This window comes from Dipodomys spectabilis, unplaced genomic scaffold, assembly GCF_019054845.1.
Source record: "Dipodomys spectabilis isolate Male_0828 unplaced genomic scaffold, ASM1905484v1 ptg000499l, whole genome shotgun sequence".
NCBI classification, from domain to species: Eukaryota; Metazoa; Chordata; class Mammalia; order Rodentia; family Heteromyidae; genus Dipodomys; species Dipodomys spectabilis.
Window position 1 is genome coordinate 652,136 of NW_024871176.1, and position 27,037 is coordinate 679,172.

At 43.7% G+C, this 27,037-nt stretch overlaps 1 protein-coding gene across 1 annotated transcript in view; it reads left to right on the plus strand.

Moving 5' to 3' along the window:
* Sppl3 (signal peptide peptidase like 3) overlaps positions 1-27,037 on the plus strand; it is an 83,482-nt gene that overhangs the window by 39,897 nt on the left and 16,548 nt on the right. The window contains exon 2 of the mRNA XM_042669633.1: positions 22,562-22,639. Within this exon, the coding sequence (XP_042525567.1) occupies positions 22,562-22,639 (78 nt within the window). The remainder of the gene's footprint in view (positions 1-22,561; positions 22,640-27,037) is intronic.

Sequence of the window (27,037 nt, forward strand, 5' to 3'; positions counted from 1 at the left end):
ATTGCTGTAATCTTGGTTCAAAGCCAGTCAGAACAGAAAAAAAGTTGAATGAAATCCCTTCTCAGTGAAGAGAAGGAGTGTACTCATCCCAGCTACTGGAAGCCTGACATAGGTTGATCTCTCCTGGGTACTCACTTGGACAGGAAGCAAGACCCTATCTTAAAAATAAGGACTGGTGGTATGGTTCAGCAGTAAGAGTGCCAGCTTAACAAGCAGAAGGCCTGGAGTTCAAAATCCCAGTACAGTCCCTCTAAAACATTTAAGATCCGTTACTAGAAAACTTAACTACTTGAGTGTGCCAAACTCCTTGGCTGTATGCATTGATAGTAGCACTAATTCTCATTTCACATTTGCTCTTTGATTGCTCTGATAATTTTTGTAAGTTGAATATTTACATGCAAATAACAGAACAAGAGCCTCAAGGTTTAAGCATTAATGAAATTTATCTAGTATAGTAACTGCAAAGACCTAGTAATTTGATTTTAGGCAAGAACTGATATCTTTGCTCCATCAAAGTACAGTTACCTGATGTCTTAAACAGAAGTCTCAGAATCACATTGTACTGGCCCTGAGTGATGTACTATATTCTGTGTGCTAATCTTTGATCAGTGTTAGGATAAGCTAGAGCTGAGACAATGACAATTCTACTGTAAACTGGCAGGAAAACTAGATGTTTTCATTGCATTGAGTCCATCTGGTCACCTAGTGATTTCCTTCAGGAAATCCTTTATTTTCTGACCTTTCTTGAGGATCCTTTATGTGTCTATACCTTATTATTCCTAAGTACTTACTTTGGTAAACTTGGTGTTTTTTTTACTAGTTAAAATGTTGTATTCCATATACTTTTGTTCAGCTAGGCAAAAGAAAATAAAAGTATTTGCTTGCCTCTACGTTCATGTTTCCAATAGTATAAAAATAAGAGTAAAATCAGAATTTTGGCATTAAGAGGATTTTTTGTTTTGTTTCCAGCAATAAAAATATGCTATATTTATAATCTCTCTGTCATGTCTAAAGACATGTCTGTCACAATTAAGAATGTTTTATTTCTTTAAGAATGTTTCAGTTGGGCTGGGAAGGTGGCTCAGTGGTAGAGCTCTTGCCTTGCAAGCATGAGGCCCTGGGTTCCTCAGCACCACATAAGCAAAAAGAAAAAAAGCCGGAAGTGGCACTGTGGCTCAAGTGGTAGAGCGCTAGCCTTGAGCTGAAGAGCTGAGGGACAGTTCTCAGGCCCAGAGTTCAGGCCCCATGACTGGACCCCCCCCCCCCCCCAAAAAAAAAAGTTTCAGTTTTGTTCACTGGTAGTCCTTTGCTTGATTTAGAAAAGGGTTGGGTTTTTAGTGCAATCTAGATTTTGTCTGAAGCAGCATTTCTGTTTGCCTTTTCCAGCTAATTCTAACAAGTAAGGGGACAGAGAAGTAACTAAGGAGACCTGAAACAATGTCCTTGGGATATCAGGAAGAAGAATGCAGATAAATATTAAGTGGGTTTCCAGTTACCATATGTACAGTATAAATGTCCAGTTTGGTAATTTTCCTTTTCTAGCTATTACTTTTTTCATATTGTGTAATAGACAACCTCAAAATCTCAGTGAATTATAGCCAGTAATTAACCTTCATTTTAGAGTCAGCGGGTTGGTGCAGTTTCCCTGATCTCAGCTAGGCCACACTGGGCTTTAAACTTCTGCCAGACTTGAAGTCTGTTTTCTAAGTTCTTATTCTGGAGCTTAGGTTAAGAAGCAGTGGTGTCCTGGGCGCATGGCCACACATTCTTCTCATACTGAATCACAGGAGAACCACAGGGTTGAGGAGAAACATGCAGTGTCTCTGGAGGCTTTCACTTGGAGCTGCTGGTACACTGATATTTCTGTCACATTTTACTAACCCAAGTCAGCTATGCGGCCAAGCCCAGTACTGCTCTGTGACAGAGGGCATTGCAAGTTCACCCAGCAGTGAACAGTGCTTCATACTTGTAATAAAGAAGAGAATGAAGAATTGAAAATGATATTACTTAGCCATATGCATTATTGTTGGGATAAATTGAGCTATTTATTGTTCATAAAATTTTGTGAGAAGTTGGGCACCTGTGGCTCATACTTGCCATCTACTTGAGGCTGATTACTGAACTCTTGGTTTGAGGCCAGCATGAGCAGAAAAAAATTATCAAGACCCTTTCTCAAAGAAGACCTGGAGGAGCAGGACGCTGGTGGCTCACACCTGTAATCCTAGCTACTGAGGGGGCTGAGATCTGAGGTTCAAGGGTTCAAAGATAGCCAGGGCAGTAAAATTTGTGAGACTCTATCTCCAATTAAGCACCAAAAAAGCCAAAAGTGGAGCAGTGCCTCAAATAGTAAAGCACTGTCCCTGAGCAAAGGGAGGGGTTGGGAATGTAGCTTAGTAGTAGAGTGCTTGCCTAGCCTGCATGAAGCCCTGGGTTCCATTCCTCAGTACCACATAAACAGAAAAAGCCAAAAGTGGAACAATGGCTCAAGAGGTACAGTGCTAGCTTTGAGCAAAAGAGGCTCAGGGACAGTGCCCAGGCCCTGAGTTCAAGCCCCATGACTGGCAAAAAAAAGAAAAAGCTCAGGAACAGCGTTGGAACCTTGAGTTCAAGCCCCAGCAGTGGACACAAAACATTTAACAACAACAAAAGCTGAAGACTAAAGTGTGTGCTTGTTGTCCAAGCCATCAGGAAACCTAACATAGAACGCACTCTACTGAGGCAGGAAGTGAGAACGAGTTTCTCCTTAAAGAAAATAAATTGCCTGGTGCCAGTGGCTCACATCTGTAATCCTAGCTACTCAGAAGGCTGAGATCTGAGGGTTGTGATTCGAAACTAGTCCAGATAAGAAAGGCTTCAGACACTTGTCTCCATTAAGAACTACTCAGAAAAAAACAGAAGTGGTGCTGTGGCTCAAGTAGTATAGCACTAGCCTTGAGCAAAAGAAGCTCAGGGACCCACATCCAGGCCCTGAGTTCAAGCCCCAGTACCACCCCTCCCCCCAAATAATAAAAAAATAAATTAAGATTATGGAGGCATGTAATTGTACACATTTCAATCTGACTTAAACCAGTAATAATGTTCAAACTAAACTAATAAATGCTGTTTAACTTATTGTTGCTTTTTTGATAGCAGCACTGTATTCAACTCCGCTAATCTCAGTGCCTGAATTTGTTAAATTGCTTATTGTGTTTTAATTTTTATTTTTATTTATTTTTATTTTTTCGGTAGTTGTGGGGCTTGAACTCTGGGCCTGAGCGCTGTCCCTCAGCTCTTCAGCTTAAGGCGAGAGCTTTACCAGTTGAGCTACAGTACCACTTCCGGTTTTCTAGTGGTTTATTGGAGATAGGAGTCTCACGGTCTTTCCTGCCCGGGCTGGCTTTGAACTGTGATCCTCAGATCTCAGCCTCCTGAGTAGCTAGGATTATAGGTGTGAGCCACCAGCGTCCAGCTCCTTTTCTTTTGTTTACAAGATTTTTTTTTGGCCAGTATTGGAGCTTGAACTCAGGGTTTGGGCACTGTTCTTGACTGCTTTTGCTCAAGGCTAGCACTCTATCACATGAACCACAGTGTCATTCTAGCTTTTTCTGTTTATATGGTACTGAGGAATCAAAGCCAGGGCTTCATGCTGTATGCTAGGCAAGCACTCTACCAGTAAGCCATATTCCCACCCCACGCCTTTTTTTTTGACTGGTCATGGGGCTTGAATTCAGGAATTGGACTGTGTGGTATCGCTGAGCCTTTTTTGCTCAAGGCTAGCATTCTACCATTTGATTTGCAGCTCCATTTCTGGCTTTTTTTGGTGGTTAATTGGAGGTAAGAGTCTCATGCCCCAGCTGGCTTTGAACCATGATCCTCAGATCTCAGTCTCTTTAGTAGCTAGAATTAGAGGCATGAGCCTCCAGTGCTTGGCTTATCCACCATTCATAATGTATTCCCTGTGACTATATCAACTTAAGAGAATTAAGAATTACTTTGGCCCACAGTTTCTTTTTTTTTTTTTGGGTCCGGTCGTGAGGCCTGAACTCTGGGCCTGGGGGCTGTCCCTCAGCTCTTCAGGTCAAGGCTAGCGCTCTACCACTTGAGCCACAGCGCTACTTCCGGCTTTTTTTCTTTTTGCTCATGTGGTGCTGAGGAATTGAACCCAGGGCCTCATGCATGCAAGGCAAGTACTCTACCACTGAGCCACCTTCCCAGCCCCTAGCCCCCAGTTTCAGAAGTCATGATGGGCTGCCTATTCCTTTGAGGTTTATGGTGAGGCAGAAACAGTGGAAGAACATTTAGTGAGAAGGCCGCTCACCTTGTCTCATGGCAGACAGGAAGTGGAGAGACAAAAAGCAGGGATAAGATAGACCCTTCAAGAACATTAGGTTGACTAGGTTGACATTAGGTTGTTTTTACAACCTCTCATGCCAGAAATCATAAATCCTATCAGTGGATCAGTCCATTCATAAGGACCGCAGTCTGTGGACTAAGCCTTCAAAACAGCAAACCTTTTGCAGGACACTTCATATGCAAATCATAACAGGTCCAATGTTTGTTGAGTTCAGTCCAGCATTGCTATGTTCCCTACAAAAAAAGGGAGAAAAAGGGCACACTTGCATTTAAGGAGACTTGATATAGTCCTGCACACTTCTGTGCCACCTTGGTATTGTTAGAATTTATTTCTGTATCTGCATATAGCTATAGGAAGAAGTTGGAAATGTAGGGGAACCGGAGTAAAGGTTAGTGCAGGAGCACTTGCCTAGCATTCATGAGGCCAAGGGTTCATCTGAAGCATTCTTTACTTCCTCAAAAAATAAAAATACGGGGGCTGGGAAGTGGCTCAATGGTAGAGCGCTTGCCTTGCATGCCTGAGGCCCTAGGTTCGATTCCTTAGCACCACATAAGAAAAAAACCGGGAGTGGTGCTGTGGCTCAAGTGGTAGAGCACTAGCCTTGAGTTGAAGAGCTGAGGGACAGTGCCCAGGCCCAGAGTTCAGGCCCCACAACCGGACCCCAAAAATAAATAAATAAAAATAAAAATAACTCAGGATTGTGTTACTAAAAGGAAGGAGAGAATAGGAGGAAGCAAGCAAGCTTATAGTCTCTGCCATATGATAGAATAACAACATATTGTTGTTATTCTAACCCATGTAAAACAAGAGGTAAATAGTTGAGTTGAATAATAAATTGTGATAGGGGGCTGAGAAGGTGGCTCAGTGGTAGAGCGCTTGCCTTGCATGCATGAGGCCCTGGGTTCGATTCCTCAGCACCACATAAGAAAAAAGAAAAAAAAGAAAAAGAAAACAGAAAAAAGCCGGAAGTGGCGCTGTGGCTCAAGTGGTAGAGTGCTAGCCTATGGCTGAAGAGCTGAGGGACAGCGCCCAGGCCCAGAGTTCAAGCTCCACGACCGGACCCAATAAAATAAAAAATAAAAAAATTGTGATAGTTCAAATTATCTGCTGACTTGTAGGAATCTCACTTCTACAGAGTTACTTCATATACATGTAAGATCCAAGTACATGATTCTCACTATCAGTAACTACACAGGAAAAATACAGGATTAAAAAGTCTTTTAGTTTTGGGCTGGGAAGGTGGCTCAGTGGTAGAGCACTTGCCTTGCATGCTTGAGGCCCTGGGTTCGATTCCTCAGCACCACATAAGGAAAAAAGCCGGAAGTGGCACTGTGGCCATTTGTGGCCTTGAGCTGAAGAGCTGAGGGATAGCACCCAGGACCAGAGTTCAAGCCCCATGACCAACATAAAAGAAAAAGAAAAGGCCAGAAGTGGCGCTGTGGTTCAAGTGGTAGAGCAAAAGAAACTCAGGGACCATGCCCAGGCCCTGAGTTCAAGCCCCATGACTGGCAAAAAACAAAACAAAACTGGCCGGCACTAGTGGCTCATGCCTGTAATTCTAGCTCCTCAGGAGCCTGAAATTTGAGGATCACTGTTTGAAGCCAGCTGGGCAGAAAGTCCACGAGACTCTTATGACTCTAGTTAACTACTAGAAAACCAGAAGTGGGGCTGTGGCTCAAAGTGGTAGAGCTCTAGCTTTGAACAAAAGAGCTCAGGTTTCAGTGCCCAGGCCCTGAGTTCAAGCTTCACAACCAACCAAAAACAAACAAGCAAACGAAAAGCTATCGGTTGTAAAGTATACTCTAGAATAAAGTAGAATGTGATGGTCACATAGTTTTCTGTTGCTAATGCCAATTTCACATAAAACAGTTGTGTTGCAAGGCAAGTTGCCAGAGTTAAGTTATCAACCAATTCTAAAGATTCCCAGTGGGCCTGTGGTATTTGCAGAACAAATGATTGTTCGAAGTGGCTGTGAGGAATGGTTCACCTCTCCTCCACTTTCCCAGACTGGCTGTTTCTTGTGCTCTTAAAATAGCAAGGACTTGTGCACATGGTTCCACATTTCCATAATACTAAGTTTGAGAGACCACACAGATTTCCTTCCTTTGCAGCAGGTGTTCTAGGTAAGGAATAGGAATATTGATTTTCAACTTAATGAAGAGACTTATTTTAATTTTTATTGTTATTATAAAGGTGATGTAGGGCTGGGAAGATGGCTCAGTGGTAGAGTGCTTACCTTGCATGCATGGGTTCGATTCCACAGCACCACATAAGCAGAAAAAGCCAGAAGTAGTGCAATGGCTCAAGTGGTAGAGTGCTAGCCTTGGGCTGAAGAACTGAGGGACAGCACCCAGACCCAGAGTTCAGGTCCCATAACCAACAAAGGGGGGCGGGGAGGGGGCGGAGGGAGGAGAAGAGATACTTTGCAGCTGAAGAATTGAAACCAACAGACTATGAAATCAGCAATAGAGTGGGTCACGTATTAGGTCCTAAACTTTTTTGACTGAATTCTTGATCATCTCTTGCAAGCTAACAGAGATTTTACTGTAGTACCATAATTATTATGTTGCTGTTAATACCTTATTTACAAATTAAACTTAATTTATAAATTAACCTTGATCATTTGTGTGTATACATAAGGACAGACATAGTATACATTTTTTATGGCTCATAACTACCTACATTTTCCTTTTCCCAGAATGTCACACAAATAGGATTATGTTTGAGTCTTTCCAGATAGCCTTCTTTTATTTAGTATAACACTTTTGAGATTCATTTAGATAGTATGCTTCAGTGATTTGTATCTTTTATTGCTAAGCATATTATTTCATAAAAGTATCACCAGGCTCCAGTGACTCACACATGTAAATACTAGCTACTCAGGAGCCTGAGGTCTGATGATTGTGGTTAGAAGCCAGCCTGGGCAGGAAATGTCTGTGAGACTATTATCTCCAATTAACCAACAAAACACATGATGTGGATCTGTGGCTCAAGTGGTAGAGTGCCAGCCTTTAGCAAAAAAACTAAAACGCAGTACCAGGCCCTGAGTTCAAGCCCTAGGACCAGCCCTCACACACACAAAAAAAGAAAAATCAAAAGCATTCCTAAAGATAGCCATGTCTTCTTTAGAATTTTGCTCACACAGTTTTACCTCTTCCTTTTCGGTTATCATTAATCTTCCCTTCTCTAAATACTTACATTTCTCTTGATTCCAGAGCAACACACTATTCTCCTGCTCTTTTTTTTTTTTTTCCTGGTCCTGGGGCCTGAACTCTGGGCCTGGGCGCTGTCCCTCAGCTCTTCAGCTCTAGGCTAGCATTCTACCTCTTGAGCCTCAGCGCCACTTCTGGCTTTTTCTGCTTATATGGTGCTGAGGAATTGAACCCAGGGCCTCATGCATGTGAGGCAAGCGCTCTACCACTGAGCTATCTTCGCAGCCCTATTCTCCTACTCTTAAATATGTTCCTCTAATGGCTTTTCACTCTGCTGTTACATTTTATTTCTGTCAGCTAGTACTAGGCTTCCTCAGGAAACTAAACTATGTCCCTTTTCTCTCCATCCATAATTTTGTTGACACTGTTTTAGAAAGTCACCTGTAATCTATCTTAACCAGACCAGATGACCTACTTACTCTCAGACACCATACTTCTACTTATATTAAGAGATAGTGTAGCATTATGGAAGTATAGGCCTTTTTATATTGCTTCTTTCTAGCAGAGTCTAGGGTTTTGGATCTTGCTACACATGTGCTGAATTTAATTCTCTTTGCTATTTCCCAAAATGGTCACTTAGCTCTCAGCCCTCCAAGTAGTATTTCCTAATTTTCATTGTGCCAGCTTCTCAGAAACAGTGAAACCAAGCCAGTACAGTGGCTAAACCTATAGACCTAGCTATTTGGGAGAGAGATCTGGGGATGGGGGTCTGAAATCAGCACAGACAAAAAACAGTTAAAGATACTCAACCAATGGCTGTGCACAGTGAAACTCATCTATTATCCTAGCTATTGGGGAAGCACAATGGCTGGAGTAGTGGCATGTACCTGTCATGTCCAGCAACCCAAGAAAGCACAGACTTGGCCGGCCTGGACATTAATTGAGATCTTTCAAAACAAAACAGGGCTGGGAAGGTGGCTCAGTGGTAGAGTGCTTGCCTTGCACGCATGAGGCCCTCAGCACTACATAAACAAAAAGAAAAAAGCCGGTTGTGGCGCTGTGGCTCAAGTGGTAGAGCGCTAGCCTTGAGCTGAAGAGCTGAGGGACAGCGCCCAGGCCCAGAGTTCAGGTCCCACGACCGGACCCAAAAAAAAAAAAAAAAAAACCCACAAAAAACTAGTGAGAAAAAAAAGGGCTTAGAGGCATGGCTTTAGCATGCAGCCTTGTTCTATCCAAAGTACTGAAAGGAAGGAGGGAGGAATGGAAGAAGGGAAATGTTGAGCCCTAAGTAGAAACACTTTTCTGTCCGAAGAGTCCAGTTCTGACTCCATAGAGTCAAGGCTCTGGATACAAAGTATGAAGAGGGAAAAATGGAAGGTCTTTTAAAGTGAAGTCAACAGAATGATACAGTTCCATATTACAGAGGAACAGTGCCTGGAGGTTACTGGTGCAGGTGCTTTTTGGTCTTGTTGATTACAAAATAATGGGCCATGGGCTAGGTACAGTAGAGAGGATGGGTGTCCAGGAGGTTCAGTTGTAGCTTCCTTCTGTCTTTTGGTACATAGGAAATCCCAAATCAGGATTTAGGTGTTCAGGTGTTCTTTGCTGTCAGTAGGCCTGGTCTGGTGGTTGGTTTGAGAAAGTTGTAACCCTCCTTCATTCAGGTCCTATTATTTCAAAATGGCTTGTAGATAGATACATCATCTCTTACTAGTCTAATCTAGGCCTTACCACCTAATGCCTAGATTGATTTCCTGATTCCAGTCTCTTCTGTTCCTTCTGCCTACACTATTTCTACCTGATTAATTTTCAAAAAATATTGTATCACTTAGAATTTTATGCCAATACTTGAAGAAAAGTAGCATTTTCAGATGAGGCTAAAACTTAAGAAGAGCCAGACACTGGTGGATCATGCCTATAGAAGCTACTTTGAGTTTACTTCTGAGGTTCTGCTTTTCCCTCTTCCCAGAGGATTAGGATCATGACTTTTGAACCTTTCAGATTTTCTTTTTCTTCCTCCATTCTCTCTTCCTTCTTCCAGAACAAACTCTCTTATGTTGCTCTTACATGCTGTGTAATAGTTTATAACACACACCAAATACCTTGTCTAAAGCCATCAGGCCAGTTCTATTGTAAATTCAGTTTGCTGAGTGGAGACTGATTTTTGTCTCCACTGTGGTGCAGTCATTTTTTCTTATCTTATTTTTCTGAGACCAGACTCAAGCTAAGTATTTGACACTTGCTTTTGCTCATTGGCTGGTGGTGTGCCACTGAGCTATGCTTCCAATCCTGATTATACACTTTCTAATTTAACAAAACTTTATTATTTTGGATTTAACAAATTAAAAGTTTGTAGCCCGGCACTGGTGGCTCACGCCTATAATCCTAGCTACTTGGGAGGCTGAGATCTGAGGACTGTGGTTCAAAGTCAGCCTGGGCAGGAAAGTCTGTGAAACTTACCTCCAGTTAACCACCAGAAAACTGAAAGTGGCGCTGTGGCTCAAAGTGGTAGATAGAGCAAAAGGCCTCAAGGACAGTGTTGAGAACCCTGAGTTCAAGCCCCATGACCAACAGACATTTTGGGGTTTTTTTTTTTGGTGGGTGGGGGGGAGAAGGGAGGTTTGGCCGGTCATGGGGCCTGAACTCTGGGCCTGGGCACTGTCCCTCAGCTCTTCAACTCAAAGCTAGTGCTCTACCACTTGAGCCATAGCGTCATTTCTGGCTTTTTCTGCTTATGTGGTGCTGAGGAATCGAACCCAAGGCCTCATGCATGCAATGCAAGCACTCTACCACTGAGCCACCTTCCTAGCCCCCCCGAAGGTTTTTTTTAATAAGTTTTTGAAAACAGCTCTGGATCACTTTGGCCTTTAAGCTTGAGTCTAAGTAAGATTTCATCTGTCACTAAATAGAATAACTATCCCATAGAATTTAGGTATGTATTATGTAGTAAAGAACATGCCATGGAAGAGGATTCAGGGGTGTTTTTACTCTTCAGTGCTTTTCAGTTCACCTGCAATAGAGCTTTCAGAGTATTTCTAGAAATGTGTTATGGTGGCCGATACCATAAATGTTAAGTTGCCTTGCCAAGAGTGAAATAAGAGTTTGTCATTGTTTCTTGTGTGAAAGGCAGTGCTCACCACCATAAGAGTAATTTGTTAGTAGCATGTATTGCTCAGTCAGGCTCTGGGCAGATCTGATTAAGTGGCTAAAAAGTAAAATCTAAATATGTAAAAGCATGTCAGGACTCCCAGCTCAGTTTTTGAAATAGGGTCTTGCCCCAGCTGATCTCCTTGCCTCAGCCTCTAGAGTGCTGCCATTCCAGGCCTGCACCAACAAACTGGGTTTAATGTTGGTACTTTGGAATGTTTAAGAAAACCATTACCTTTACATTCAGCAAGTAGTATTGTATGGCATACAGATTTTCAAATGGCTTTTTTCTTTAATAGTTTTTCATGCCATCCTTTTACATTTCTTTGTAGTAGTGAGTTATACAAAACACACAGTGACTAGTAACATGAATAAGACAGGTTGGTCCCTCTCACCATTTTATTTTCTTCAGTTTAAAAATGGGGATAATGTAAAGCATATTACAATACTTGACACACTCCTCAATAAAGAGTGTTATTATTTAAAAGAGCAGATATCAGCCTATATAGATGGTTACTGAAGACACAAGAGTGGACAGGACTATCCAGAGACAAGAGACCATTTAGACCATCTAGGAGATGTGACAAGATGAACGGCCAGAGAGAGGTGAAGAGATCTAGAATTGTGAGCACTGAGATAGTCTCAGGAAAAGGACCTGGTTACTTTTACGAGACACCGCATGTGGGGCATCTAATAGGATATTGACAAGGATTTCTTAGGCCAAGCAACAATAAGATTGTTAGTAATCTTGGGAAAAGCAATTTCTATACTGTTTTGGGAGCAGAAGCCAGATTGAGACACCAGCAAAGATACCAGATTTAACCTAAATTCCCTTTATAAGCTGGCTCTCTTCTCATTCACTGACTCCACTTCCCTCACCCACCTACATGGGTGCATGGTTTTGTTTACTCACCTTCTCTGCCATCACTAATCTTCCTTCTGTCTCTTGAGCTCTACTGGACTGCTTGATACCCCAGTAAGCCAGTCACATAGGCCTCCAGTCTGAACCCCCATACCCTTTAGTGACAAGGCTTAATTTGCTAGCTTATTTACACCTCTTATCTCCCCATTAAACTCTGTGTGTGGGGGGTGGGGGTAGTCCTGGGGTTAGAACTCGGGGCCTGGGCACTGTCCCTCAACTTTTTTGCTCAAGGCTAGTGTTGTACCTCTTGACTGGGCTGTTTGTTGGTTAGTTGAAGATAAGAATCTTACAGATTTTCCTGCCCTGGATGGATTTCAGCTGAGATCCTCAGATCTCAGCCTCCTGAGTAGCTAGTATTACCTGCCTGAGCCACTGGTACTTGGCTGTACAGTTCCTGGAGGATGATACTGAATCTTTATCATGGAGTCCTAGCACCTAGCAGAGTACTCATCAAGTAAGATGCCATGGAACAGTCACCTAAGTCAGTTATGCTAGTTGGAGTACCAGACATTAGATACAAGATGCTGAGGAAGATCTGTTTGGTTTTCAGTGTAAATTTGAGGTGACAACAGTACTTGCAGGCAGGGATCCAAGAGCATTAAGCTTTGCTAAAATTCGGTCTGTCATAGAAATTCAGGAGATACTTCTTTTCAGCTTTGTTTCTTTATTATGGAAGCACTGGGACTTAAATACTTTGGCTCCTTTCCACTTGTCCACAGAATTAAGATTGATGGTTAAGAGAGTTGAGTTCCCAAAAAGTATCTGAAGGTTAACTGTGGGATTGGTTTTTGTAAACGATTGGGATTGTATAGATGCTTCCAGACTCTGTCTAGGATCATTTCTTTTTTTTTTGGGTCCAGTCGTGGGGCCTGAACTCTGGGCTTGGGTGCTGTCCTTCAGCTCAAGGCTAGCGCTCTACCACTTGAGCTACAGCGCCACTTCCGGCTTTTTTCTTTTTCCATATGTGGTGCTGAGGAATTGAACCCAGGGCCTCAGGCATGCAAGGCAAACGCTCTACCACTGAGCCACCTTCCCACCCCGTCTAGGATCATTTCTAAACCTACTCCCCGCATTGAGTTGCAGGGAATACTTAACTCTTTTAGTGAGATTCATATGGCAAAAATAAGTTAAACCACAGCTTTTCATTGCAGTGTTTTTTTAATCCCTTTAAGATTTTTTGTTTTTGTTTTTTTTGGGTCCTAGGGCTTGAACTCTTGGCCTAGGTATTGTCCCTAAGCAAACTTCATTTGCCCAAGGCTAGCATTCTACCACTTGAGCTACAGTGCCACTTCTGGCTTTTTCTGAGTAGTTTATTAGAGATGACTCTCATAGACTTCCCTGCCTGGGCTGGCTTCAAACTGTGATCCTCAGATCTCAGCCTCTCTTGAATAGCTACAATTATAGGCGAGAACCACCAGTGCCAGGCTCTCTTTAAGTTTCATGATTTTTATTATAATATATGTCCATTTTTGAAATTATTAATCTTTTGGGGGGGAGGGTCAGTCATGGGGCTTGAACTCTGGGCCTGGGCGCTCTCCCTCAGCTCTTCAGCTCAAGGCTAGCACTCTCCCACTTGAGCCATGTCCAGTTTTCTGAGTGGTTTATTGGCAAGAGTCTCACAGAGTTTCCTGTCCAGGCTGGCTTTGAACCATGATCCTCAGATCTTTGAGTAGCTAGGATTACAGGCGTGAGCCACCAACGCCCAGCTTATTAATCATTTTAAGTGACATTAAATACATTGATATACCTATCATTGCTATCCATTTCCAGATCCTTTTCATTATCCCAAACAGAAGCTATACACTTCAGACGATAACTCCCCATTCCCTTCTTCCTGTTCTTTCTATTCTTATGAATTTGTCAATTCTCAGTTTTTGTTTAAGTGAAATACACAGTAACTGTCCTTTTGCATCTGGTTTATTTCACTTAGCATAGTTTTCAAAATTCACTCATTGTAGCATATGTGTAGGAATTTCTTTTTTAAGTCTGAATAATAGTCACTTGTATTTATGCCACCTGTGTTAATCCATTCATCCATAAGTGGGCATGAGGGCTGCTTTTACCCTCTTGTGAATACTACTATGAAAATTAGTGTACAGTGTGTATTTGAGTCCGTATTCTCAGCTCGTTGGGAGAATATGCCCAGACTTTAGATTATGCTTTATGATCGGCATGTAACACATGCCGATCTCTCTCTCTCGCTCTCTCTCCCTCTCTCTCCCTCTCTCTCCCTCTCTCTCCCTCTCTCTCTCGCTCTCTCTCCCTCTCCCTCTCTCTCCCTCTCCCCTGCTTTCTCTCCCAACTCCCCCTTCCTCCTGTTCTCCTCTCCCTCTTCCCCCCTTTCCTTCAACTAGGGTTGGACCTAAAGGCTTTGTGCTTGCTAGGCAGGCATTCTACCACTGAGCCATGCCTCCAGCCCTTTTAAAACTTGTTTTTGAGATAAGATCTCACTTCTTCTCCAAGTACTTGTCTGGAATGTGATTCTAATTTTCACTTGCCTCTGTAACTAAGATGTCTTGTGAATTTTTCTGTCTGGGCTGGTCCAAAACTGTAGTCTTTCTGATTTCAGCCTTCCATATACCTAGCACACCTGGCTATTGGCTGAGAAAGGGATCTCTTCATCTTTTCTGCCAAAGCTAGCCTAGAACCTTCCCACCCTCAGCCTTCCAAATAGCTAGGATTGCAGTCATGAACCACCAGCACCTAACAAGTTTTCACAAGTTTTATGTTGATTGTTTTTGTTGTGTGGGTTTTTTGGGTTGTTGGGTTTTTTTGTGTGTGTGCCAGTATTGGTGCTTGAACTCAGAGCCTCTAATGCTTGCCTATCCTTTTCACTCCCAGCCGAGTCTCTACTGCTGGAACCATACATTTATTCTGCCTTTTTGCTGGTTGTTTGGAGATATGAGTGTCAAAGAAATGAGTCTCACAAGCTGGGCGCCAGTGGCTCACGCCTGTAATCCTAGCTACTGAGGAGGCTGAGATCTGAGAATCATGGTTCAAAGCCAGCCCGGGAAGTAAAGTCCGTGAAACTCTTATCTCCAATAAAACACTAGAAAACCCGAAGTGGTGCTGTGGCTCAATTAGTAGAGTGCTTGCCTTGAGCTGAAGAGCACAGGGACAGCGCCCAGGCACAAAGTTAAAGCCCCACGACCGACAAAAAAAAAAAGAGTCTCACAGACTTGCTGCCCATGCTAGTTTTAAACTCCAATTCTCAAATCTCAGCCTCCTGAGTAGCTGGGATAATAGTCAAGAGCCCCCAGGGCCTGGCTGAAAGGTGTGTGTGTGTGTGTGTCTGTGCGTGTGTGCACGTGCGTGCACCTGGCTGGGAGGTGTGTGTGTGTGTTGCTAGTACTGAGACTTGAACTCAGGTACTGAGACTTGAACTCAGGCCGGGGCACTGTCCCTCACCTTTTTTTCTCAAGGCTAGAGCTCTACCACTTTGAGCTACAGCTCCATGTCCAGCGTTAATTGGAGATAATAGTCTCATGCTTTCCTGCCTGGGCTGGCTTAGTGATCCTCAGATCTCATTCTCCTGAATAGCTAGGGTTATTGGTATGATCCACAGGTGCCTGCAGATTTTTCTAAGTTTTTAAGAAAATTTATTTGACCAAGTTCTAAAGCAGTCTTGGATATTGATTCAAAAACTGCATTATAGGTTGAGTACATGGCTTAATTGGTAAAGTGCTTTGCTGGTGAGCCCAAGGCCCCAGGTTCAGTCCCTGGTAAAAGACAGACAGACAGACACACACACACATACACACAGCTGCATGCTGTATTCTTTTTTTCTGTAAATAATAAACCACTTTATTCCTGCTTATACATACCTACTTTGTCTGAGAGAACCAATCTCTTACTTTCCCCCTATGCCTTATAAATAGGTCTGCTTCCATCAATATCTTGCTTCTAGTGTCTGAACACAAGAGTCAGTTATGTTGCTGGATGGATTCTCAAATCATGGAAAACAAAATGTACATGCCTTTGAAACTGTGATCTGAAGACTAAGAAAGTCTTTCATAGGAAAAGGTTAAGTATTTTGCCACAGAAACCTTTCATGAGGGACCTCTTTCTGTTTTAACACCCTATAAATTCATTCTTTTTGTAGGCTATAAAATATATTTGAGGGACTGGGAAGGTGGCTCAGTGGTAGAGTGCTTGCTTTGCATGCATGAGGCTCTGGGTTCGATTCCTCAGCACCACATAAGCAAAAAAGAAAAAAGCCAGAAGTGGTGCTGTGGCTCAAGTGGTAGAGCACTAGCCTTGAGCTGAAGAGCTGAGGGACAGCGCCCAGGCCCAGAGTTCAGGCCCCACGACTAGCAAAAAATAAGAGAGGGGGGGGGGAGGGAGGGAGGGAAGAAGGAAGGAAGGAAGGAAATATATTCGAAAACAGAATGATTCTATTTCATCTTTACTGATGTGGAAACTAACACCTTTCTTTCATATGAACTTGCCCAGTCAGCAGCATCCTTGATGGAAGGTTTTTTCATTAAACATAGCTATTCACATATGGTGCTTTTTTTTTGGGGGGGGGGGGGGGGAGGGTGCGGTTGTGGGCCCTGAACTCTGGGCCTGGGCGCTGCCCCTCAGCTCTTCAGCTCAAGGCTAGCGCTCTACCACTTGAGCCACAGCACCACTTCTGGCTTTTTTCTTTTTTGCTTATGTGGTGCTGAGGAATCGAACCCAGGGCCTCAGGCATGCAAGGCAAGCGCTCTACCACTGAGCCACCTTCCCAGCCCATATGGTGCTTTTATTTAAAAAAAAAAAAGTTATTTTCATAAAATATTTGGTGCTAGTGGATAAATTAGAAAGGTTTTTTTTTTGTTTGTTTTGTTTTTAAGAAAATGTTAGAGCGGGCACTGTTGGCTAGCTGTAATCCTAGCCACTCAGGAGGCTGAGATCTAAGGATCGCGGTTCAAAGCCAGCCCAGGGAAGAAAGTCTATGAGACTCCTATCTCCAATAAACCACTCAGAAAACTGGAGGGGGTGCTGTGGGTCAAGTGGTAGAGCGCTCACCTTGAGCTGAAGAGCTGAGGGACAGCCCCCAGGCCCAGAGTTCAAGCCTCAGGACCAATAAAAAAAAAAAAAAGGAAAGAAAATGTTTGATACTAATGAAGGGATACTTGAAAAGTCCACCCCGTCTTCAGAGTCTTACTCTGAGATGTTGAGGGCTATTGATGTTCTCCACATATTCACCTCAGCATAAAGTAGATGGGGCCTTTCTGGCCCTAGGGGCTAAAGACTCACAAGAGCCACCTTTGTAAAGGAAAGAGTTGTCCCTCCCTCCGGTGATATCCCCTAGCCACTAGGACATGACCCTGCTCAGTAGACTTCGTGGCCCACATTATAAAGCTGCGTCCCTGGGAGGAAGGGGTGGCCTTTGTACCTTAGCATTCTCTGACTCTATTGACCAGGGACTCTTTTTTTTTTTTTTTGTCGGTCATGGGGTTTGATCTCTGGGCCTGGGCACTGTCTCTCAGCTCTTCAGCTCAAGGAGAGTGCTCTACCACTTGAGCCATAGCACCACTTCCAGACCAGGGACTCTTGTGCAGGAAATAATAGAGCAGTTCCAAATAATGTGTTTGTGGCCTGGTGAGCCATATAGTCTGTCACAAATACTCAGCTCAGCTGTTGAAATGTTACTGTAACCATAGATGGCACATAAAGGAGTGAAAGTGGCCATGTCTGTTGGAATAGCAGTAGGCCATACTTTGCCCATTTCCTTTCTTTTTCTTTTTTTTTTTTTTTGTCGGTCGTGGGGCTTGAATTCGGCCTGGGCGCTGTCCCTCAGCTCTTCAGCTCAAGGCGAGCGCTCTACCACTTGAGCTACAGTGCCACTTCCGGTTTTCTGGTGGTTTATTGGAGATAGGAGTCTCACGGTCTCTCCTGCCCAGGCTGGCGATCCTCAGATCTCAGCCTCCTGAGTAGCTAGGATTACAGGCGTGAGCCACCAGTGCCCGGCCCCATAGCATTTCCTATAGCACATTATCTTTTTTTTTTCTCCTTCCTTCCTTCCTTCCTTCCTTCCTTCCTTCCTTCTTTCCTTCCTTCCTTTCTTCTCTCTCCCTCTTTCCCTCCCCCCCCCTTTTAAAATTTTATTATTTTTTTTTTATTGGTGAGAACTGTACAGAGGGGTTACAATTACATGGGCAAGATAATGAGTACATTTCTTATCAAGCATTGTAGCCTCCTCCTTTGTTTCCCCTTCCATCCCATCCTCCCTCTGCCCCCCCACTCAACCCCCCCCCCCCACCAAAGTTGTAAAGTTCGTTTTCGACATAACGACTGTAGGTCTCATTGTGGCAATGGGTCCACCTGTATCCCTATTTAAACGATTTGTTTTTTCCCTTCCCCTCCACAAGTTATACCAACATCAAATACAGTGAAAGCAGAGGTTATACCGTGGGGGAGGGACATACAAACCAACAAAGAAATAATCTTATAAATGTGTTAGAAACAATCTCATGAAAGGAAAAAAAAACATTTGAATACATATCTTAGGGTTCATTTCCCTAACCATGGGACCTATGTTTCTTTGGGCCTGGTTTCTCCCTCCCTCCCTCCCTCCCTCCCTCCCTCCTTCCCTCCCTCCCTTCTTTCCTTTTGTCGGTAGTAGGGCTTGAACTCTGGACCTGAGCACTGTCCCTGAGCTCTTCAGCTCAAGGTGAGCACTTTACCACTTGAGCCACAACACCACTTCTGGTTTTCTGGTGGTTAATTGGAGATAAGAGTCTCACAGACTTTCCTGCCCAGGCTGGCTTTGAACTGCAATCCTCAGATCTCTGCCTCCTGAGTAGCTAGGATTACAGGCATGAGCCACTGGTGCCTGGCATATTATCTCTATTAATAATAGCAACTTGTTCTACAACCCTGTGTGAGGTGTTCTTACCAGACTATAACTTAAGTATTTGCCTTATTTACTTTTTGTAATGTAAATGGTTCTTCTATTTTACTTGATAAGACACCTGTTAAGCCTAGAATACAGCCTTGTATTGCTTAACAGCATATAGGTGTTGTGAGAAATGTGTTGTTGGGCATTTGTGTCATTGAGCAGACATCAAACATCAGAGGCTTTACTTCAGATCCTGCAGTGTTATGAGCCACCACCATATGTGCTGTCGTCTTTGATGAAAATGTCACCATACAGCATATCATGGTTCATATTTGTCCATCCAGAGTCCATGGGAACAGATAGCTGCTCAGTAGGAGGCATGAGGATTGACACACTTCTGTTGATTTGGTAAAATCTGAAATATAAAGAGAGGCTGTGAAATACGTTTTTGGGGCTCTCTTTTGTAAAATCATAGCTACTCAGGAGTTTGAGATCTTTTTTTTTGGGGGGGGGGGGGGGGGGGGGGTCCCGTCCTGGGGCCTGAACTCTGGGCCTGGGCGCTGTCCCTCAGCTCTTCAGCTCAAGGCTAGCGCTCTACCACTTGAACCAGAGCACCACTTCCAGCTTTTTTTTCTTTTTGCTTATGTGGTGCTGGGGAATCGAACCCAGGGCCTCACGTATGCAAGGCAAGCACTCTACCACTTAGCCACCTTTCCAGCCCCAGGAGTTTGAGATCTTTAGTTCATGGTTCGAAGCCAACCTGGGCAGGGAAGTCCATGAGATTCTTCTCTCCAATTAACCACCAGCCAAATAGAAATGGAACTGTGGCTCAAAGTGGTAGAGCTCTAGCCTTGAGCAAAAGAGTTTAGGGAAGCTGGGTGCCCAGTAGCTCAGGCCTGTAATTCTAGCTACTCAGGAGGCTGAGATCTGAGGATTATAGTTCAAAATCAGCCTGGACAGGAAATCCATGAGACTCTTCTCTCTAATTAATGACCAGAAAACCAGAAGTGGCGTTGTAGCTCAAATGGTAGAGTGCTCACCTTGAGCTGAAAAGCTGAAGGACTGCACCTAAGCCCAGAGTTGAAGTCCACAACCAACCAAAAAAAAAAGCTTAGGGACAGTGTCCAGGCCCTGAGTTTAAGGCTAATGACTAATCCCCCGCCACCCCCCCAAAAAAAAGATTTGGCATGATAAACTTCTAATACACACCATTGGCTCTAAGCTACTTGAGTTTTATACCTAAATGCCCAACTGTCAGTACATTCAAAACCTAACTGTGTCTTTTCCTCCTGTGTTGCCTTTTGTTTCTTTTGCTAAGTGGAACAGGCTTAGATTCAGAAAACCCAGGGGTCATCCTTACTTTTTCCATCTCCTGGTTCTTAGAAATGACCACCAAATTTAGTTTACTGTTTTATATATCTGTAGTTCATCTATTTCCCTAGGAAAGCTTCCCCACCTCGTTCTCAGATGGAAATTCATCCACCCTATACATTCTCATAGGATCCTACATCTCCTGGGCAACACTTTCCATAATTACATTATTTGCTAAAGTTATACTTTGAGAAAACACTTTTGAGGGCTGAGAGTGTGGCTTAGTGGTAGAGTGCTTGCCTACCATGCATGAAGCCCTGGACAGGACCACATAAGCAGAAAAAGCCAGAAGTGACACTGTGGCTCAAGTGTTGGAGTGCTAGCCTTGAAAAAGCAGCTCAGGGACAGTGCCCAGGCCTAAGTTCAAGCCCCATAACTGGCAAAAAAAAAAAAAAAAAAAAAGCACATTGAGGGTGACATTGTCCAAAAAGAAATGTACTCACTAACTGACTTAAATATAACAATAAAAATAAATAAAAAAAAATACATTCAGGCATTGACCAAGGGGTCTTTGCGTGTTTTTTTTGTTTTTTTTTTTTTTTTGGGTCCGGTTGTGGGGCCTGAACTCAGGGCCTGGGCGCTGTCCCTCAGCTCTTCAGCTCAAGGCTAGCGCTCTACCACTTGAGCCACAGCGCCCTCTTCCGGCTTTTTCTTTTTGCATATGTGGTGCTGAGGAATCGAACCCAGGGCCTCAGGCATGCAAGGCAAGCGCTCTACCACTGAGCCACCTTCCCAGCCCTCTTTGCGTGTTTTTAGATCCTCATTATCTACCAGATGATAGCCTGGCACACAAACTTCATTAAATACTTGCTTAATGAGAAAGATTTTGTTTTACTCAAGAATGGAACTTGGGGGCCAGGAATGTGGCTAAGTGATAGCTTGCTTGCCTACCATGCATGAAGCCCTGGGTTCGATTCCTCAGTACCACATAAACAGAAAAAGTTGGAAGTGGTGCTGTGGCTCAAGTGGTAGAGTGCTAGCCTTGAACAAAAGCAGCTCAGAGACAGTGCCCCCGATACTGGTGAAGGGAAAAAAAAAAAGAATGAAACTTGGAGCTAGGCGCTGATGACTCACGCCTGTAATCCTAGAATCCTAGTTAGGAAGCTGAGAGCTGGGCAGTAAAGTTTGTGACACACTTACCTCCAATTAACCACTAGAAAAGTGGACGTGGCCCTATGGCTCAAGTGGTAGTGTGCTATCCTTGAGCAAAAATATCTAAGGGACAATGCCCAGGCCCCAAATTCAATCCCCAAGACCTGGGGGGGGGGGGGGGAAGGGAGGTGAGGAAATTGTGAAGGGTGACCTTGAAAACAAGGTTTCCAAGAATAAAGCTGAAGCAGGAATCCAAAGAAGTAGATAGGAGAAGTGAAGGAGTTGAGGATATGGAAATTATGGGATTGGCTGAGGGATGTGTGGAAAATAAGAGAAATGGGTGTCAAGAATGGGCAGAGTCTATTTATTAGACATTATGTGGAAAATGAACTATGTAACTTATGGGCAAGGACTGGAGGGAGAAACTGGGGGAAGGAAGGAAAGGGTAACATTGTCCAAAAAAGAAACATACTTATTACCTGACTTAATGAAATGGTAACCCCTCTGTACAACACTTTTATAAATAACAATCATATTATACTTTAAAAAAAGCCAGGTGCCAGTAGGCTTACACCTGTAATCCTAGCTACTCGGGAGCCTGAGATCTGAAGACCATGGTTCGAAGCCAGCCCGGGTAGGAAAATCAGTGAGACTCTTAGGGCATCTCCAGCTTAACCACAAAAAGCTGGAAGTGAAGCTGTAGCTCAAGTGGTAAAGCACTAGCCTTGAACAAAAGATGCTCAAGAACTGGCACCAAGAAACAAAAAACAAGACTATAGCTAATGGAGGGTATTAAAGAATTCATCTCCCTCCCCCCAAAAAAAGAACAGAATATTTGGGGAGGAAGAATGATGATGATTCACTTTACACCTTTGGCTGTGAAGAGCCATAAGTAGAACCCATGTGGAGGTCATTGGCGGCAGGAAAACAAGTAGAATTCAGGAGAGAGATATTAATTCTGAGTAAAACCAGCAAAAATTATTATTTGTAATTCCAATATAAATGGATACAGATTCAATCACAAAGAATTGTGTGTGTTTGTCTGTGTGTCTGTGTATCGTGGGCTTTGAACTGGCCTGGGCACTATACCTGAGCTCAAGCACTCTACCACTTGAGCTACACACCACTTCTGGTTTTCTGATGGTTAATTGGAGATAAGTGTGTCACAACTTTCCTGCGCAGGGTTGGCTTTGAACTGCAATCCTCAGATCTCAGCCTCCTAAGTAGCTAAGATTACAGGTGTGAGCCCACCAGTTCCTGATTACAAAGACATTTTGTCAGTGGAATAAATTCGGTAAAATTTTGGAACTTTGGGGTTTGCTTTTTTTTTTTTTTAAATAAGTGCCATAAATGTATGCTATGAACCTTTTCATTTATCCTTATGCTAAGCCAACAAGCCTCATTTTTTTTTTTGGGGGGGGGGGGTCCGGTCGTGGGGCCTGAACTCTTGGCCTAGGCACTGTCCCTCAGCTCTTCAGCTCAAGGCTAACGCTCTATCACTTGAGCCACAGCTCCACTCCCGGCTTTTTTTCTTTTTGCTTATGTGGTGCTGAGGAATCGAACCCAGGGCCTCATGCATGCAAGGCAAGCACTCTACCACTGAGTCACCTTCTCAGCCACAAACCTCATTTTAGTTATGTAATTTTCCTAAGAAGTAAATTCTGAGCTCCATGAGGACTTGCTGCATATGCTTAACTCATTTCCTCTTATTTCTCTAGGGCCTATTCCCTGGTGGATTCCAGTCAAGTGTCTACATTCCTGATATCCATCCTCCTTATTGTTTATGGTAGTTTCAGGTAAGGGTTCTCCAAAAGGATTGAATTCTGTTGTAGCTGGAGGAAGTATTGCTCTAAAAATATTGGCACCAGAACTTTGTATTCTGTAAAGAGAAGTGGGACTTTGGCAGGATTTCCTTTAAGGCAGAATTGTTCTAGTATTGTTATTGAGTTGGCTGCTGATAATCTCATTTTGGTTTTTGCTTGTTAGTACAAACATGCAAATACTAATTGCTTAAAATTCTGGTCTGAAAACAATGACTCCCTAAAAACACTCATCATTGGGAAGGTTATAGAGAGATCCTGATGATGATTGTAGCAGGGAACAAATAAATATGGAGCCAGGTGCTGATGGCTTACACCTGTAATCCTTGCAACTCAGGAGGCTGAGATCTGAGGATCATGGTTCAAAGCCAGTCTGGGCCTAGAAAGTCTGTGAGACTCTTACTTGCAGTTAACCACAAGAAAACAGAAGTAGAGTTGTGACTCTAAAGTGGTAGGACAGGGGCTAGGAAGTTGGCTCAGTGGTTGAGTGCTTGCCTCCCATGCATGAGGCCCTGGGTTTGATTCCTCAATACCACATAAGCAGAAAAAAAACGGAAGTGGTGCTGTGGCTCGACTGGTAGGGCGCTAGCCTTGAGCTAAAGAGCTAAGGGACAGCACCCAGGTAGGCCCAGAGTACAGGCCTGTGACCGTCAAAAAAAAAAAGTGGTAGGGCGCTAGCCTTGCAGAAAAGAAAAGCTCAGGACAGTGTCCAGCCCCTGTGTCCAAACCCCGCGACTGATAGAAACAAAAGTAAATGGAAAGCCAATTCAAAATACAACAACAACAATAAAAAGCTTCCCTCCCCCCCAAATTTGAAAGCTAAAATTCAAAAACTAAATTCAATGTTGTATTTACCCTGACCTTAGAGAAATCACTCCTTCACTGTGCCCACTCCAGTATTAAAAATAACAAAAATATGGAATCCTTAAGATACTAAGATTAGGATAGGGAATGTGGCTTACTTGGTAGAGTGCTTGCCTACCATGCATGAAACCCTGGGTTTGATTCCTCAGTACCACGTACTCGGAAAAAGCCAGAAGTGGTACTGTGGCTCAAGTGGTAGAGCTCTAACCTTGAGCAAAAAAAGCTTGGGGACAGTGCCCAAATCCTGGGTTCAAGCCCCAGGATGAGCCCAAAAAAAAAAAAAATACTAAGATTAAAAATTATTTATTTTGGGGCTGGGAAGATGGTTCAGTGGTAGAGCGCTTGCCTTGCATGCCTGAGGCCCTGGGTTCGATTCCTCAGCACCACATAAGCAAAAATGAAAAAAGCCGGAAGTGGTGCTGTGGCTCAAGTGGTAGAGCGCTAGCCTTGAGCTGAAGAGCTGAGGGGCAGCGCCCAGGCCCAGAGTTCAGGCCCCACGACCGGACCCAAAAAAAAATAAAAATAAAAAATAAAAATTACTTACTTTGCCTTTCTCATTTATTTTTATTTTTTTTTTAATCAGTCGTGGGGTTTGAACTACTTGAGCCACAGCACCACTTCTGGAATTTTTCTGTTTATGTGGTACTGAGGAATCGAACCCAGAACCTCATGTATGCGAGGCAAGCACTGTACCACTGAGCCACCTTGCCAGCCCCCCCCTCATATTTCTTTTTTTTTTTTTTTTGTGCCAGTTGTGGGGGCTGACCTCTGGGCCTGGACGCTGTCCCTCAGCTCTTCAGCTCAAGGCTAGTGCCCTACCACTTGAGCCATAGCACTACTTCTGGTTTTTTTCTGCTTATATGGTACTGAGGACTCGAAACCAAGGCCCCATGCATGCAAGGCAAGCACTCTACCACTGAGCCACCTTCCCAGCCCCCCCTCATATTTCTTAAGTAGTAGAATGCTAGGCTTGAGCAAAAGCTCAAGAGACTGCACTCAGGCCCTTTGTTCAAGCCCCGGGGGCAGCATGCCCACCCCACCCTCAATTTTTTCAGCTAGAAGCCAACTTTTTAAAATTTAAAACTTAAGCCGGGTGCTGGTGGCTCACGCCTGTAATCCTAGCTACTCAGGAGGCTGAGATCTGAGGATCGCGGTTCAAAGCCAGCCCGGGCAGGAGAGACCGTGAGACTCTTATCTCCAATAAACCACCAGAAAACTGGAAGTGGCGCTGTGGCTCAAGTGGTAGAGCGCTCGCCTCGAGCTGAAGAGCTGAGGGACAGCGCCCAGGCCCAGAGTTCAAGCCCCACGACCGACAAAAAAAAAAAAAAAATTTAAAACTTTAAACTTTTAGTGTTGTTAAATTTTAAAAATATTTGAGGACAGGAGGCATGGCTCATGTGGTAGAGTGCCAGCCAGTGAGCAAAAGCGCCAGACATAAGTTTGAGTCCAAAAAAAGTTGCTCAGGTGAATTAGAAACTAACTGCTTATGTTAAGAACATAGACTCTCAGGCTGGGAAGTTGGCTCAGTGGTAGAGTGCTTGCCTCACAGGCATGAGGTCCTCGGTTCGATTCCTCAGCACCACATAAGCAAAAAGAAAAAAGCCAGAAGGGGTGATGTGGCTCAAGTGGTAGAGTGCTAGCCTTGAGCTGAAGAGCTGAGGGACAGCGCCCAGGCCCAGAGTTCAGGCCCTACGACTGGATCCAAAAATGAAAAATTTTTTAAAAATTTAAAAAAAAGAACATAGAGTCTCATAGACCAACATAAAAAGATACATTATTTTGTAGCTTTTCATAGTGGGCATTCAGTGTTTTTTGGATGACTATGTCACCTTTCAATGGAAGCTGGTGGTGTTGCATGAAAATGTGTTTCAGCAAAAACAATTAGGCTAAAGTTGTAGGTACACAGCAGATGACCATCTTGCCTTAGAAGTATGGCCTGAGGTCATAATAAAAATACAGTACATGGACTGTTAATTCTTCCACTGGTTATTCCTGACTGCTGGTCTCTAGATAAATATGGCAGCAGTCCAGACATGTATGCTGTTGCCAGCTGAATACAATCCCATAGTCTTAATACTCATGGCATGTTCCAAATTTTGTTTGTTTTGGCAGTACTGGGGTTTGAACTAAGGATCTAACACTTAACAAGGCTAGTGTTCTTCTACTGAGCCACACCTCCAGCCCTTTTTTGACTGCTTTTTGTTGTTGTTGTGTTGGTTGTGGTGCTTGAACTCTGGGCCTGAGTGCTGTCCTTCACTCTTCAGCTGAAGGCTAACACTCTACCACTTAAGCCACAGTGCCACTTGCAGTTTACTGGTGGTTTTTGGAGATTAGAGTTTCATAGACTTTCCTGCCTGGACTGGCTTTTGAACCATGACCCTCAGAACTCAGCCTCCTGATCGCGGTTCAAAGCCAGCCCAGGCAGGAGAGACCGTGAGACTCCTATCTCCAATAAACCACCAGAAAACCGGAAGTGGCGCTGTAGCTCAAGTGGTAGAGCACTCGCCTTGAGCTGAAGAGCTGAGGGACAGCGCCCAGGCCCAGAGTTCAAGCCCCATGACCGACCAAAAAAAAAAGAACTCAGCCTCCTGAGTAGCTAAGATTACAGGCCTAAACCACGAGTGCCCTGCTTACTTTTTCTTATATCTAAAAGTCCACTGTCAAATTCAAGATCACAGGGAATTACCCTGTATCTAAGTTTTGGCCCTTAGATTATTTAAGTTGTTTGAAATTAGTAATACATTAGCAGGAAATGAGCCAAGTAGGCAGGACAAGGTGGTTTCTGTCTGTAATCCCAGCATTTGAGAGACTGAGGCAGGAGGATCCTGAATTTGAAACCACCTTAGACTACATAGCAAGACCATCTTTAATAAAAGAAGAAAATGAAGCCAGGCACTGGTGGCTCACGCCTATAATCCTAGCTGCTCAGGAGGCTGAGATCTGAGAATCAAGGTTCAAAGCCCTCCCAGGCAGGAAAATTCATGAGACTCTTATCTCCAATAAACCACTGGAAAACCGGAAGCAGCGCAGTGGCTCAAGTGGTAGACAGCTTGCCTTGCACTGAAGAGCTGAGGGACAGCGCCCAGGCCCGGAGTTCAAGCCCCATGACCTACAAAAAAAGAAAGAAAGAAAGAAAATGAACCAAGAGCTAGCATAAGTAATTGAGAAAGGGGGAAAAAAAGAAATGGTAAGCTTATATGTATGGAATATTGTTTAATGAATAGTCGTAGATAATTCTATATCAAAGATTCAGTCACTACAGTGACTGTGCTTCTTATGTCTCCCTTCTCCATTGAATGTAAAATGCACATGTGTGAAATCCAGTGGTGCTTTACGCATGTTTGTTACCCCTGTAGTCCATAGATCTGTTCAGAATATAGAAGAGATTGTGTTGCTGGTTAAATCAAAGCTGATCTGGTGTAAAGAAAGCAGTATTTACCAGCAGTGCTGGAGATGAAATTGGCACACCCTTTCTGACCCTTTCCAGAAGCAGCTGTGTGCTATGAAGAA